The sequence below is a fragment of the Leptodactylus fuscus genome, chromosome 2 (genome assembly GCF_031893055.1).
Source record: "Leptodactylus fuscus isolate aLepFus1 chromosome 2, aLepFus1.hap2, whole genome shotgun sequence".
Taxonomy (NCBI): Eukaryota; Metazoa; Chordata; class Amphibia; order Anura; family Leptodactylidae; genus Leptodactylus; species Leptodactylus fuscus.
Genome location: NC_134266.1, coordinates 193,186,293 through 193,202,030, shown reverse-complemented (window position 1 = coordinate 193,202,030; position 15,738 = coordinate 193,186,293). Strand labels below are relative to the sequence as shown.

Here is a 15,738-nt window from a genome sequence, read left to right as displayed (position 1 = left end):
CGCTCAACATTACGAAGAAAACCAAAATTGCAATTGTACTGTATTTTAGGGTTTTCTCAATTTATGGTCTGTTCTTGAAGGGAATTTGTCTCCAGGGAACACAGAATCAAACCAGCCACAGTGCATTGTGTGGGAAATTACGTTGATCACCGTCATACCTTCACATAGTCCAATAGATGTGCCATTTCCTTGTAAAAGTCTGTTATCTTATATAATCCTATGGTGGATCAGAGCAACAGATATCAATGATGGTAGTGTGCACGTACCCTTAGGCACATGTAGACATAAATAGAAGATCACTTTAACTGCTATATTTCTGCATGCAAAATTTTATTAAGAGTCTCGATGGGATGACCAAGGTTTCCTACTCACCTCCCTGTTATCCAGCACATCTGTGTTTATTCTGTACTAGGTTATAGTTTATGGGTTAAAAATCTGAGCGATACTGCAACTACAAATAGTAGTATCCTTTCAGTCTCTATACTGTTAGAAATAAGCAGTTATACATTTTCATAAGAAGACAAAGCTAAGTATTAATATGTCAATGTGATGTAAAGGAAATTCAGAGTTTCATTTTTTCTAAAATGGTAAGAAATGCATTTGCAATAAGCATGCACATGGATTATTATAGAAAGCCATTTGTTTCTGTTCACAGCTCTGTGCACTGTCCATCTCATCACTGGCAGGACTGCAACCTATACAGAAGAATGTCTAGAATCTGATAGGCAATTATACAGCGTGTGGCGACTCCACTCCACATTTCCCTATCAGCCTTGTTCCTAGATTGAGGCAATACAATGTACAGCACGTCTCACTGTGTCTCCAGGATTTCTGCTGGCAGCTGGGTCAGGGAGCTTGTGTAGAGCAGAGCTGCATGCACTATGCACAGTAGCCTGGCACAGTGTGACATCTGTAGAACAGAACATATAGTACAGACAGGTCACATATATAGCACATAGTGCAGGCTCAGGTTAGCTTAGAAAGCTGTGATCCCTGCAGCATACTACACCCTGGCTGCACACTTCACATCTGTCTACAGGAGCAAGCAAGGATCCTACTGCTGTCAATGAAAAGTTTTTTGCCATTTGTGAAGGGATGAGTAAAAAGGCTCTACACCTCTACCAACTGCTCGCATAGGGTCTGTTGGGTTGGATGACATTTATTTGTTATTGCAGTGCCAATAAGGAACTGGGAAGTCTTTATTTTTCTGATAAGAAGACGGGGATATTTTGGGAATTCCTAATATTGGATTATTAGAGCTTACACCATGATTTGGATCTGGGGACCTATGCTACTGTCACTTTGCACAGGGGCTGATGTGAAAGCTGGTAGCTGCAATGAGGTCAGACAGGCATATAGTGCTAAGGGATTCAGCCTGGCCAATGTCCCCTACCTAGAAATAGCAGGTAAGCATAAGCTTTCATCTCTCTTGTCCCATCAAGTAATATGTTATACTACTATGCTTGTATATGCTTTGTGCACTTTCCAAATTGTTAACCCCTAATTGTTCTAGATGTGTTTTCACTATCGTATATTTAAGTGTTTTCTTTATTTTACATTTCAGTTTTAACTTACCATTGTGCTTATTACATACAGGTTTACATGTCGTTTCAATGCACTTTGTTATATTTGTAGGCATGAAGTGTTGTGAAGTATATTCTACACATTTACCATCAATACACTTGTCATTAAGTGAGATAACAATGCTGACAAATCTCAATCTAGTTGTAACTGACACAAACTGATTGGACCAATAGCATGTAATGTGTGTATTGTTGGCTTAAGATCTAACACTGCATGTCATGTTATTTGCAATGCTGTGCAGTAAGTGCTAATCTTTGATGTCAATGCTGAAGCATGGTAGGCAGCTACTGCAAATAGACTGGGACGTTTCAGATATCAAAGTGCTACATTGATATCCAAGAAGACATATACTGCATCATTTAGAAATATCACTTGATTTATTCTGGATCCGATCTGCTGTTGTCTTTCCTATTTTTCAAGAATGAACATCTCAGTTATATTAACATAATCTTCAATCAGTCACTTTTTTGGTCCGATAAATGACTCTTTAAATTTCACTTTGGATGTAGGTGCATGTTTTTTAACTGGCCACTAATACTATATATAACATTATAGCATTAGCTGCAATTTATATAGTATAAATATCGCTCGATAAAAGATTGCTTAGACCACATGTATTGAAATATGGCAGTGATATGGTATAAATCTGAAAAGTAAACTGTAGAATAATGAAGACTTATAAAGATAATGCACCAGTTTGCACATTGCCAGCAGCCAGCAGTAAGTGACAATCTTATATGTCCATGCATTCATACCAAATCTACTGAGTGATCTAGCCTGCTGTCTTCTAACTCCGGTCCAGTGCACCAGGTTGGGTTTCCCTAATGTATTTGCTTTGTGTGTGTGTTCATCTCCAGATAATGCTGAGTTGCACTTTGGAGAGCTGCTGTGCACTCTTTCAGTAATTAGGATAAACTTAGAGTTGCTGAAATGTGGATGTCATTTCCAGCAAGCCTTTACTACTGAGCATATATGTGTCAGATAAAGTACTGTGCCATGTACAAAGAATAGGTACTCTATTTCCACCAGGTTCAGAAATGTGACCAAAGAAGCATTACAGTTTTCTTTGTAGTAAGTAAGGATTGTAGCTAATAAAAATACGTATTGCTATTGTCAACCCACAGACTACAGGTTTTCAAATATATTGTGCCTATGCCATAAGCGGATTTGAGATTTTCAGGGCCTGTCCAGGTGCATAAAGGATGATAGCCTATTAATTACATAGCAAAAAGGCATGAGCCACTCTGATGTATGATATCTGTACCCGCCTGGCATAAGTAGCAGCACTGGTAAGCACCCACTGTCCAGAATAAAGCTTTAGACTAAGGCCCCACATGGCAAAATGCAGAAAAAAAAGCTGCAAAGAAAACTGTGGTGGACATACATTGCGTTTTTGCTTTGGATTTTTTCAGAGTTATCCTCTGTTGACTTTCTTTATTAAACCTAAAAGGAAAAAATGCCAGCATTTGCACAGGTCTAATTGACATGCTGTGATTTTCAATAGCATGGCTTTTCCACTGAAGATTTTTTTTCTGCAATTTGTGGATGGGATTAACTAGAATCCCATCCAATCAAAAAACAAAACAAAATGCAGTAAAATCTGCAACAAAAAAAGCTGTGTGTCTGCAATGTGGGACTTTAGCCTTAGGTCAGGCCCCATGTGATGTAAACAACGCGATTTCCCCGTGGCAGAAACACCACGGAAATAATTGCAGCGTTTTACAGTCAGGGCACTGGCGATTTCCCCATAGGTATAATTGTAACAGAAAGTCTGCAGAGGAAACCTAAAGCAATACGGGAAGAACTGTGATGCATTGCTGACGCGTTTTTTTCCCACATTGCTTTTTTGCTGTGGAACATCCCGTGGGGCCTTAGCCTAAAAGAATTTTATCCTGCACCATGCCACTGCTGACTGAGCACTGTCCAGGTACTGAAACCTAATCTCATTTGCTTGAATTGAGGCTGTATTACAGTTCCCTGTACTATGGAAAAAATAATGTTGGGCCCTTCTGATTAGGATATTATAACATCCTCACAATATGTTATAATTTCATACCTTTCTCATTCATAGTAGAACCCCTTTAACAATTAAGGCTATGTTCACATCTCTGTCAGGTATTTTCACCGTGTCAAATATAGGGGCAGAAAGACAAGATAGTAGAAGTACTGGATTAGTTGTATGGCTAATACTGAGGACAAAGTTCCCTCTTTGACAATAATATGGTCCAGTTTGTTTCGACTTGAAAGTTTAGCATTTTATAAGACAACTAGAGGGAGGACCCGGCTTCGCACGGGTATATTACATTTTATGTTTGTGTAGTGGCCCCATAAGAATTGTCCAGTTTTGCACTGATGTATTTTGTATGTTTGTGTGTATGTCCATAAGCGTCATGTGATTATGTGTATCTCATTTTGGATGTCAGTGAAAAACCTGTGATCAGTTGTTATGGATACCTGGAGTAAAGCTGTATCTAATCCTTCCCCGTGTAGTACTGTGTTTAGATGCAAGTATCCAATCCTTGTTGGTGTGGTACTTTGTGCAGATGCACATATCTAATCCTCCCCGTGTGGTATTGTGTGAAGAGGCACGTATCTAATCCTCCAGTAAGTGAAACTGTGTGCAGACGCACATATCTAATGACTCTGGCTTGCGGTACTGTGTGCAGATGCGCGTATCTAATACTCTGGCGTGTGGTACTGTGTGCAGATGCACGTATCTAATCCTCCCCTGGGCGGTATTGTGTGAAGAGGTGCGTATCTAATCCTACGGCATGTGGAACTGTGTGTAGACGTGGGTATCTAATCCTACGGCATGTGGAACTGTGTGTAGACGTGGGTATCTAATCCTACGGAATTTGGTACTGTGTGCAGACACGCTTATCTAATCCTCTGGTGTGTGGTACTGTGTGCAGACACACGTATTTAATCCTCCCCTGTGTGGTATTGTGTGAAGAGGCACGTATCTAATCCTACGGCATGTGGTATGGTGTGCAGACACGTGTATCTAATCCTACGGCATGTGGTACTGTGTGTAGACGCGCGTATCTAATCCTATGGCATGTGGTAATGTGTGCAGACGCGTGTATCTAATCCTACGGCATGTGGTACTGTGTGTAGACGCGCGTATCTAATCCTACGGCATGTGGTACTGTGTGCAGACGCGTGTATCTAATCCTATGGCGTGTACAACTGTGTGAAGACACGTGTATCTAATCCTCCCCTGTGTGGTATTGTGTGAAGAGGCGCGTATCTAAACCTACGGCGTGTGGAACTGTGTGTAGACGCGTGTATCCAATCCCCCAGCATGTGGTACTGTGTGCAGATGCGCGTATCTAATCCTATGGCATGTGGTACTGTGTGTAGACACGCGTAGCTAATCCTCCCCCGTGTGGTACTGTGTGCAAACACGCGTATCTAATCCTCCCCCGTGTGATACTGTGTGCTGAGACGCGTATCTAATTCTCTGGCTTGTGGTACTGTGTGCAGAGGCATGTATCTAATCCTCCAAAGTGTGGTACTGTGTGCACACAAATGTATCTAATCCTCGCCTGTGTGGTATTGTGTGAAGAGGCGTGTATCTAATCCTTTGGCGTGTGGAACTATGTGTAGTCGCGCATATCTAATCCTACTGCATGTGGTACTGTGTGCAGACGCGTGTATCTAATCCTATGGCGTGTACAAATGTGTGCAAACGCACGTATCTAATCCTCTGGAGTGTGGAACTGTGTGTAGACGCCTGTATCTAATCATTCGGCATGTGGAACCGTGTGCAGACGCACGTATCAAATCCTTCAGTGTGTGGAACTGTGTGCAGAAATGCGTATTTAATCCTCTGGTGTGTGGGACTGTGTGGAGACCCGTGTATCTAATCCTCTGGCGTGTGATACTGTGTGCTGATCTGTGTATCTAATCCTCTGGAGTGTGGAACTGTGTGTAGACGCCTGTATCTAATCCTTCGGCATGTGGTACTGTGTGTAGACGCGCGTATCTAATCCTATGGCATGTGGTACTGTGTGCAGACGCGTGTATCTAATCCTATGGCGTGTACAACTGTGTGAAGACACGTGTATCTAATCCTCCCCTGTATGGTATTGTGTGAAGAGGCGCGTATCTAATCCTATGGCGTGTGGAACTGTGTGCAGATGCGCATATCTAATCCTATGGCATGTGGTACTGTGTGTAGACACGCGTATCTAATCCTCCCCCGAGTGGTACTGTGTGCGGATGCGCGTATCTAATCCTCCCCCGTGTGATACTGTGTGCTGAGACGCGTATCTAATTCTCTGGCTTGTGGTAATGTGTGCAGAGGCATGTATCTAATCCTCCAAAGTGTGGTACTGTGTGCACTCACACGTATCTAATCCTCCCCTGTGTGGTATTGTGTGAAGAGGCGTGTGTCTAATCCTTCGGCGTGAGGAACTTTGTGTAGACGCACGTATCTAATCCTACTGCATGTGGTAATGTGTGCAGACGCGTGTATCTAATCCTATGGCGTGTACAACTGTGTGCAGACGCACGTATCTAATCTTCTGGAGTGTGGAACTGTGTGTAGATGCGTGTATTTAATTCTACAGCATGTGGTACTGTGTGTAGATGCGCGTATCTAATCCTATGGCATGTGGTACTGTGTGTAGACGCATGTATCTAATCCTATGGCGTGTACAACTGTGTGAAGACACGTGTATCTAATCCTCCCCTGTGTGGTATTGTGTGAAGAGGCGCGTATCTAAACCTACGGCGTGTGGAACTGTGTGTAGACGCGTGTATCCAATCCCCCGGCATGTGGTACTGTGTGCAGATGCGCATATCTAATCTTATGGCATGTGGTACTGTGTGTAGACGCGCGTATCTAATCCTCCCCCGTGTGGTACTGTGTGCTGAGACGCGTATCTAATTCTCTGGCTTGTGGTACTGTGTGCAGAGGCATGTATCTAATCCTCCCCTGTGTGGTATTGTGTGAAGAGGTGCGTATCTAATCCTTTGGCGTGTGGAACTATGTGTAGATGCGCGTATCTAATCCTGCTGCATGTGGTACTGTGTGCAGACGCGTGTATCTAATCCTATGGCATGTACAACTGTGTGCAGACGTGCGTATCTAATCCTCTGGAATGTGGAACTGTGTGCAGACGCGCATATCTAATCCTCTGGAATGTGGAACTGTGTGCAGACGCATGTATCTAATCCTATGGCATGTGGTACTGTGTGTAGACGTGTGTATCTAATCCTATGGCATGTACAACTGTGTGAAGACACGTGTATCTAATCCTCCCCTGTGTGGTATTGTGTGAAGAGGCGCGTATCTAAACCTACGGCGTGTGGAACTGTGTGTAGACGCGTGTATCCAATCCCCCGGCATGTGGTACTGTGTGCAGATGCGCATATCTAATCCTATGGCATGTGGTACTGTGTGTAGACGCGCATATCTAATCCTCCCCCGTGTGGTACTGTGTGCAGACGTGCATATCTAATCCTCCCCCGTGTGATACTGTGTGCTGAGACGCGTATCTAATTCTCTGGCTTGTGGTACTGTGTGCAGAGGCATGTATCTAATCCTCCAAAGTGTGGTACTGTGTGCACACACACGTATCTAATCCTCCCTTGTGTGGTATTGTGTGAAGAGGCGCGTATCTAATCCTTTGGCGTGTGGAACTATGTGTAGACACGCATATCTAATCCTCTGGAATGTGGAACTGTGTGCAGACGCGTGTATCTAATCCTATGGCGTGTACAAATGTGTGCAGACGCACGTATCTAATCCTCTGGAGTGTGGAACTGTGTGTAGACGCCTGTATCTAATCCTTCGGCATGTGAAACCGTGTGCAGATGCACGTATCAAATCCTTCAGTGTGTGGAACTGTGCGCAGAAATGCGTATTTAATCCTCTGGTGTGTGGGACTGTGTGCAGACCCGTGTATCTAATCCTCTGGCGTGTGATACTGTGTGCTGATCTGTGTATCTAATCCTCTGATGCGTGTATCTCAGTTTGGATATCAGTGTTGTATTGTGCATGTGGAGTGACCGTGTGTATTGCAGTTGGAATATGAGTGAAAGACTTGCAGGTTTGTATTGGCTAAGGGGGGGGGGCACTGTGTTTGGAATGCTGTATCTCAGCAACGGTATGTCCGAGCGAGTTGGAGTCTCGTCTTAAACCTTCCCGGATACCTGAAGTATCTCTGTACCAAATTTGGTGAAGATCGGTCCAGTCGTTTGGTTCGCATTAGAGTACAGACGGACAGACAGACAGACAGACAGACAAGAATTCATTTTAATAAGATAGGGAGAAATAATTCAACTTGCGGTATTACTATGTCCAGCTTTTTCTACGCAGATGTGAATGTGGCCTAACTTGTCATAGCCTTCTGGACCATCTGATCTTGTGCACCTACCATGTTAAATATCATGACAAAATTAGCCAATTGTATATTGAAAGGGTTGTACAAAAAAAAAAAAAAAGTTCCCGCCTATCCATGGATAAATGATAACTCTATCATTCTTACAGAGATTGAATAGAAGGACAGTGAGGAGGCTTGGCCACCGGCTGGGGAGATTGAAGACTTAGAAACCCAGATTCAGTGGTGGTCTTCCTGCTGGTACCCCCACCAATCACCAGAATCTGGGTTTCTAAGTCTTCAATCCCCCAGGCGGTGGCCAAGCCTCCTCACTGTCCCTCTATTCAATCTCTGTAAGACTGATGGGGTATATTAATCATAACACTTAATGTCTTCTGTTGCTATTACTATTCTGATTGTCTACAAGTTATATACTACCACTTCAGAACAAGGTATATATGAAGTTTCTGTAGCTCATGTAGGTAAAGGACATTGATGCCCTATATTTCTCTACTTTTTCTTTTTTGTTATCTAGCCTTCTTTTTTGGCCCAGTTGTTACTGTTGATCTGAACTTCTACACATGAATATAATGTTATCATGTATGATGCAGTTTTAAACCCAGTAATGTCAGGTGCACTTTGTTGATATAGGACACTGCCTTTAAACATGAAGCTACTAATAATATGCTAATATTGTACAGTGCATTACTGTCAATTACATGGCAAATATCAAATGCAAACAAATATTTTTCAACATTTACTTAATATTTCATGTGAATGCCGTTATTCTCCACCCTGCACAGATGTTCACATGTCATTTATTTAATATGTGGTTCTATTTGCCTGTGCAATTTGTATAACATAATATAGTATATAAACTATGCATAATATATCGCAAAAATGCTTTGTTGCTGGTTAAAAAATAGAATTGGTATTTGTATAGAAAGTCCCTTTAGAAGCAGCTTCATGGCGTGCAATAAATATACAAATAATATGGACAAACAGGCAATTTTTATTAGTAACTACATTAAGACTGCCCGACAAAAGAAAAAAATAATCAGGGTTACAATTATTACAACAGCAGTCTATGTAAATGGTTTGGGAACAAATTATTATTTGGAAAAGAGACAATTGACTGTAAAAAAAATAAAATAAAAAAATGCTAAATTTTCATATGTACTGGTAGGCCTATGCGGAAGACGACCGCAGACCATATAACTCATCTTTTTAATATAGTTGTAAGAAACACAGGTGAAGGTTTGATAGATAAAGTTTTCCTTTCTGCAGATGACAAAACCGTGTAACCGTGTAAAATAATAGGGTTTATTTTCTGGAGGGTTTTGTAACATGGAAATAATTTAGTTTTACTGGATAAATGATCCAAACAATGGAAACTGCTCCTAAATCATTCCACATGTGAAATAGTGTACTTGGGAAGAAGGAACTCTTTATCTAACTATTGGCAGTTCTGTATTAGCCAAGACTGCAGAAGAGAGGAATTTAGGGGTACTGGTTTCGGAGAACTTAAGGGGTATTCTCATTTCAGTATTTATGGCTATATCTATAGCATCTCTGGGAACCAAATCTATATTGTAAATAAGGCCCTGTCTGTTCCCAAAAGAGAATGAACAGAGGCTGTCCATTCATTTATATGGGAGTTACTGAAATAGCCAAGCAGGCAGCTTTTAGGAACAGACTAGATACTTTCTCAAAATAGATATATGGGAAGAATATGCAAATCTGTCTTCCATGATGAAATTAGGAAGACAGTGCCTCAGTCATGCAGCCCAATAGAGGGCGCTCCCTTTAACATCATGCCGACCTTCCCAGAGGCCTTTGCTGCAATGATGTGGGATTTTACCAAGGACTGAGGCACTGTCTTCCTAATTACATCATGGAAGACAGATTTGCATATTCTTCCCATGTTCCTTTGCACAGTGGAGCGCAAATGGCTTAATAAGACTCCACACACCTAAATGGTGGTCTCTCCCTAAGGAGTGATGATATCCCCTTAACTCAAAATAGGTAGGAGTCCTCATTGTGGGACTCATATCTGTTAAGTATTTATGACATCCTATAAAAATAGCCATAAATACTGAGATAGAAATAAAATGTATGGTCAGTGAGAGAGCCCACATCTGGAATGCAGTGTCTAGTTCAGAAAACCCAACTTACCAGTAGTCATTGATAAAATAAGTCTAAAGATGGGCTACAAAAGGGTCTTAAACCTTTACAAATGATAGATATATAGAGTTCAGGAGGGAAGTGTTTTTAATAACCTATTCATATATGTGTGTTAACATTAAAACAAAACAAAAATGCTGGATATTGCATACTAAAAAAGAAAAAAATTGCAAATATACAGTGGCTGTAAGAATGTTCATATAACTTTAGTAGTGAAACCAAGTATATGTAAAACTAGTGAAAGATTTATCATGGCTTTTGCACTAGCAATTTGGCATAGAAGCCATGACAAAACACCACAATTTTTGTTGTAAGTCTGAAATTTTGAGCAAAATATGTGACTTTTCAGTTTTGTGCCCTTATGGGGCTTGGTAAGGCCATTGACTCTATCACATTTATTTTAATTTACCCTAGTTTTCTGGTGATTTCTGATACTAGAAATCTATGCCAGCAAGGAGCTAGCATAGGTTTCTGTTTAGGTGTATGGAATCAGGCTTAGACTGGCCCACTGGGGAACAGGTTTATCCCCAGTGTACCCCTGAGTGCTGGTGGGCCCTCCACCCCCTGCAAGAGAGGTGCACAGCACTGTACTCAAACTGGGCTATATTTAAATAGGCAGCATACAGTATCGTAACAAACCATATAATATGTGTCCATATAATAAACTAGGTAGATTATTCAACAAACTACCCAGTTTCTCAACATCACTGCAGAGACCCTATCACCTTACAGTGTTGTGCTTCTTTCTGCTGCTGTGTGAGCATATATCCCTGGCTCAGGGTCCTGGTTCAAGAGCCATGCAGCAGTTTACTGACAGAGACCCCAGGACAAAAAAGATAGACACGCAAGACCTAGCTAGCAAGCTACTGCTAAAAAAAAGTGTGGTGTTTGTTAAAAGGGGTCAGGTAATATTTACATTTAGCTATACAGTGGGCCTCCAGAATGATTTCTGCAGGTGGGCCCAAGGCATGACATTCCAACACTGCATGGACCCCAGAAGATACACACCATCACAAATTAATCTCTAACTCTGGCAGGGTCTATCAAGACTGTTATGGAAAATGTCAGTCTTGATAAATGAGCCCCTATGTTTTCAGACACTTGCTCAGGATGACTTTATCCAGATTAATTTTATTCAAATCTGATGACATTATGGTCAATTTCACACAGCTACATTTTGGTCAGTATTTTGCATCTATATTTGTTAGCTTAAGCAATGATTGACAGGAACAACTCAGGAGGCATTAGTGCAGTTGAACCAAGATTAACTTTATTGAGATAATTGATATCTCAGGGTGGTATATGACTGGGTTGATGGATTCTCTTCCCTTAGGGGCTGCAATGGGCACATAGCATGTGATCTTTCCTGCACCACTTTTGTGACACATTCCCTTTAACCCTTTCCTGACGTCTGCCGTAATAGTATGGCAGATGTTGGGATTCTTAAATATGGCATTATCTCCCTTGGATAAAGCTCCAGCATGGGTGACCATGTCACACAATGGTGCATAGTGCCATGAAATGAGGGATGGGCAATGGAAGTAATGCCTTGCCCTGGTGAAGTTGGGGGTGGGAAATGGACATACATGGACATTCAGGAATGAAATGAAAGGCACACAGATGATTAAGACTATTTAAAGCAGGGACAGCCTTCCTATGAAGATATAATGGAAGCTAGGTGTTGTCCATCGAGACTGTGCAAATGCCATCAGTTGTTGAAACACTTTGGGATCCACAAAGTATCACGACAGTAACTGCACTTTCAGTAACTTGACCTGGTGCTAGACCAGCCAGGTGGCTAGACGCATATTGCTGTAATAGAATCAACATGAGATTCAGTAATTTTGGGAATCATCATGGCAATGGGATTCCCTCTACCCTTACAATTTCAACCTCCTGAACCCCCCTAGTAACCCTACCACCATAACTACCAAGGTCACATTCCCTGTCACAACTACCTCTACCTCTATGTTCACCTCTGCCTCCTATATATTGAAAAGACAGTCTGTTTGCATCCAACTCCTCAAGAAGACGAAGACTTAGGCTGGGAGGAATATCTTTTGGCAGATGCCACATGACCACTAGGAAATGGGATCTGTGTTAGTAAAATTGAAGACCGGGTAAATTTATATGTTGCAACAGCAAACAAGGAGGAAAAACACAGAACACTTACTTAACATTTGTGTTTAACTGCTTTTCTTTATCACAGGCAGTACAACAACCCTGCATCTACTGGTAGGACTGCTAAGACCAAAAGTAGTATTGCTGTTGCCACATACATTTTTATTGATTGTAATAGTACTTGTACTGGGGGATGGTATGACAGAAACACAAGTGTAAGATATAAAGACCAAAGCAAGTTGTCCCTCCTGTGACAATGGAGTCCAGTCGACATAGGAACAACACTCACCCCAGGTTCACAGCACACGTTTCTTTATTAAAAAAGTAACAACAAACCATCACACAATGCCAAACTGCTTTCTACCCCTTTTTTAAAGTGGGTTATGGCATAGGAGTGGAATCCTTTTTCAGATAACAGTATCGGCGTGACAGCATCTGTTGATGGCTTAGTATGAGCAACGAGTGTTTCTTCCTACTTTGTGTCCCCTGTTTTTTTTTTCTGTCTTGAAGGGGTAACCTGGCCAGTAGTAGACTATAACACACTGCGTGAGTCAGCTGGGATTTTTGCTGTTATAATGGCAGTTGTTCTGTATTGGTGAACAAAAAAACACTATTGCCAAAAAGATCTCCTTATACTGAGATTTTGCATTATAAACCACACTGCATGAGTCAGCTTAGATTTTTGCTGTGAAAATGGAAGCTTTTCGGTGTTGGTTACAAAAAAAAAAAACATTATTGCAAAAAAACAAAGGGGTTTTGCACTAAAAGGATTATCTTTGTCAGTAAAAACCATGTATGGCAATGGTGGTGTACGAGCAATGTATTAGCAACAATTTCTTTGGACCATGCAGTGATAACACATTTTTCCCCTAACTTAAGTATTACATCATGGTTCCTCCTGCCCACAGTATCTTATATTTTGTATGTGACATCATCACTGTAACCTCCCCACCTATCACTAATGATTGGCTGAGAGGCTGACAAGTGATTTCAGAAGTCTACCTAGATCGCAGAGGCCACATGATCCTCCTTCTCCTATGCATTTCTATCTCACCCCTCATTCACATCTGCGTTTAGTAATCCATTCGGGGAGTCCGCATGGGGACCTCCTGAATGGAATACCAAACGCATTTGTAAGCGGTGTGCAGTTCAAGCAAACGGACCCCATAGACTATAATGGGGTCCATGTGCTTGCCGCGTGCTGCCCGCACAAATCATGTGGACAGGAAAGTAGATTGTGAACTACTTTCCTGTCTGCATGATCCCTGCGGAGATCTGGCGGCAAGCACATGGACCCCATTGTAGTCTATACAGATCCTTTTGCTTTCTTTCACTACACACTGCTTGCAAATGCTTTTGGTATACAAACACACGTGATCGAGGGGTCATTTTGGCTGCAGTCATTTTAGTTCGGTAAAGACAAATCACAAGATTTTTGATTTTGTCAAAAATGAAAACTTTTGGAAAATTCAGGTGAAAACCTGTTAAAAATCAGTTTAACATTTTCAAGTTGAAGATGGCTATATCTGTAGCACTTTGCATTTGTAGATACCCTTCAGAAAGTTCATCTTTGTTGCCGTCACTGATCAGTACTGGGCCCTAATAGTGCGGAGTTAAGAAACTGCCAGGTATCCAACACTAAAGAAACGAATACCAAGTAAATGTTATCCATAAGTATAAACATATTTTTAGTCTGTGACTGGACATTTACTTTTGAAGTATTTACTAGAGAAATAGACATCCCCAGGGGAATCATTAAAAGTAAGAAGAACTAGGACATAATTCAAGTTACAGCAAAAGGTTCTTTAAATGTTGTTCAAAAGATGTTCCAAAGAGAAATAAAATGATACAAGCATATTTAAATTACCTGTACATCTAAGAAAGTTTTGATGTGGTCCAATTTAAAGGATTGGCTTGTAGACAGTATGGCAGCAGTAAGAATTAATTTAGTAAATTATTTAACACACTTAGAATTCATACAAGGTTAAAGTATGCAAAGTGAACATTTAAAAATTGTGCATTGTAATTCAAGCTATCAAAGCTTTGCTTGATGACTTGACTATAAAATTATTACTTGTCATTTTGTTTGACTGTTTTGAGGATGTAGCGAAAAATAATGTCACACAGGAAGCCACTCTAAAAAATAAATAAATTTGCACCTGTACTCACAAAAAAATTGAAAATTACACAATGTGAAAATAATACCGTTTTACCCCTAAATATAATCTATCTATCTATCTATCTATCTATCTATCTATCTATCTATCTATCTATCTATCTATCTATCCTCATTGATCCTGATGAGCATTTGTGTGGTCAGACAATAATGTTTGACAAAAGTGTCTGCCTCTCAATTTCCCATCTAGTTCATCCCAAAGGTGTCCAGAGGTTCTTCCAGAACAAACTAACTCATCCAACCATGCTTTTACAGACCTTGTCTTATGCACTGGAGACATACTGGAATAGTAAAAGGTGTTCCCTAAACTGTTCCCACAAAGTTGGAAGCATACAATTTCCCTTCACTTGAATTAAAGGATCTATGCAAACTCCTGAAAAACAACGCCATAGTTTTATTTAATCTCCACCAAATTTTACAGTTGCACAGTACAGTCAGACAGGTAGCGTTCTCATGGCATTTGCCAAACCCATACTCCTCCACCAGACAGCAAAATAGAGAAATGTGATTAATGACTCCACAGAACATGTTTCCACTGCTCCAATGGTGGTGGGCTTTACACCACTTCATGTGATGACTGCCGTTGTTCTTGGTAATGTAAGCCATGCATGCAACCGCTCAGCCCTAGAAACCATTGAATGGCCAAGCATTGGATAGAGTGCTGCCATGCTGTTAAACTCTAGGTGCATAGTTTTTGGTGCTGACTTTTATGCACCTCAGTTGTAGGCCAGCATGCTCTGTAACTTTCCACGGCCTGACAATTTGTGGAAGAGTTGCTGTTAAAGGTTCCTAAATGTTTTGACTGTTCAATAATACTACTTAGTTTACTTTCTGCAACAGTGACCTCTTATTACAGAACTACCCTCAAATTGGTGAGCTCTTGAGAATGGCCCATTCGTGCACAACTCTTTGTAAAGGCAGACTACATGGCTAAGCACTGGATTTTTATCACCTCTGGGAACTCAAAGACTACTAGATGTAATACCTTTGTTCATGCAGTGTGTGTGTGTGTGTGTATGTGTATGTATGTGTATATACATATATATACTGTATATTCCTTTTTCTTCTTAATTTCACGTCCAGAGATGCACATTCAGTGCTGTTTGCCTTTTAAAATACTGTATTTTAGACAATTCATGAATATTTCATTTCTCATATTGGTATAACATTTTGGTTGTAAATGAATATAAGGATCATTTTATCAAAAGGCCAAAACCGCTGAGCTGTTCAGTTTTAGAAGAATTTATTATTAATTTCTTTTTTATATCTGTTCTAAAGTTTTCAGTTTCTCTTCTTTGGCCATTTCTTTGTTCTGCGTAAGTAAGCGAGTCCGTTACGCATTGT

At 40.9% G+C, this 15,738-nt stretch overlaps 1 protein-coding gene across 1 annotated transcript in view; it reads left to right on the top strand.

Annotated features, from left to right (window-relative positions):
* Window positions 1-829: 829 nt before the first annotated feature.
* The window catches only part of GPC6 (glypican 6), a 552,892-nt gene continuing 537,983 nt past the window's right edge, over window positions 830-15,738 (top strand). The window contains exon 1 of the mRNA XM_075265383.1: window positions 830-1,406. Coding sequence (XP_075121484.1) covers window positions 1,268-1,406 — 139 coding nt within the window. The 5' untranslated portion in view covers window positions 830-1,267. The remainder of the gene's footprint in view (window positions 1,407-15,738) is intronic.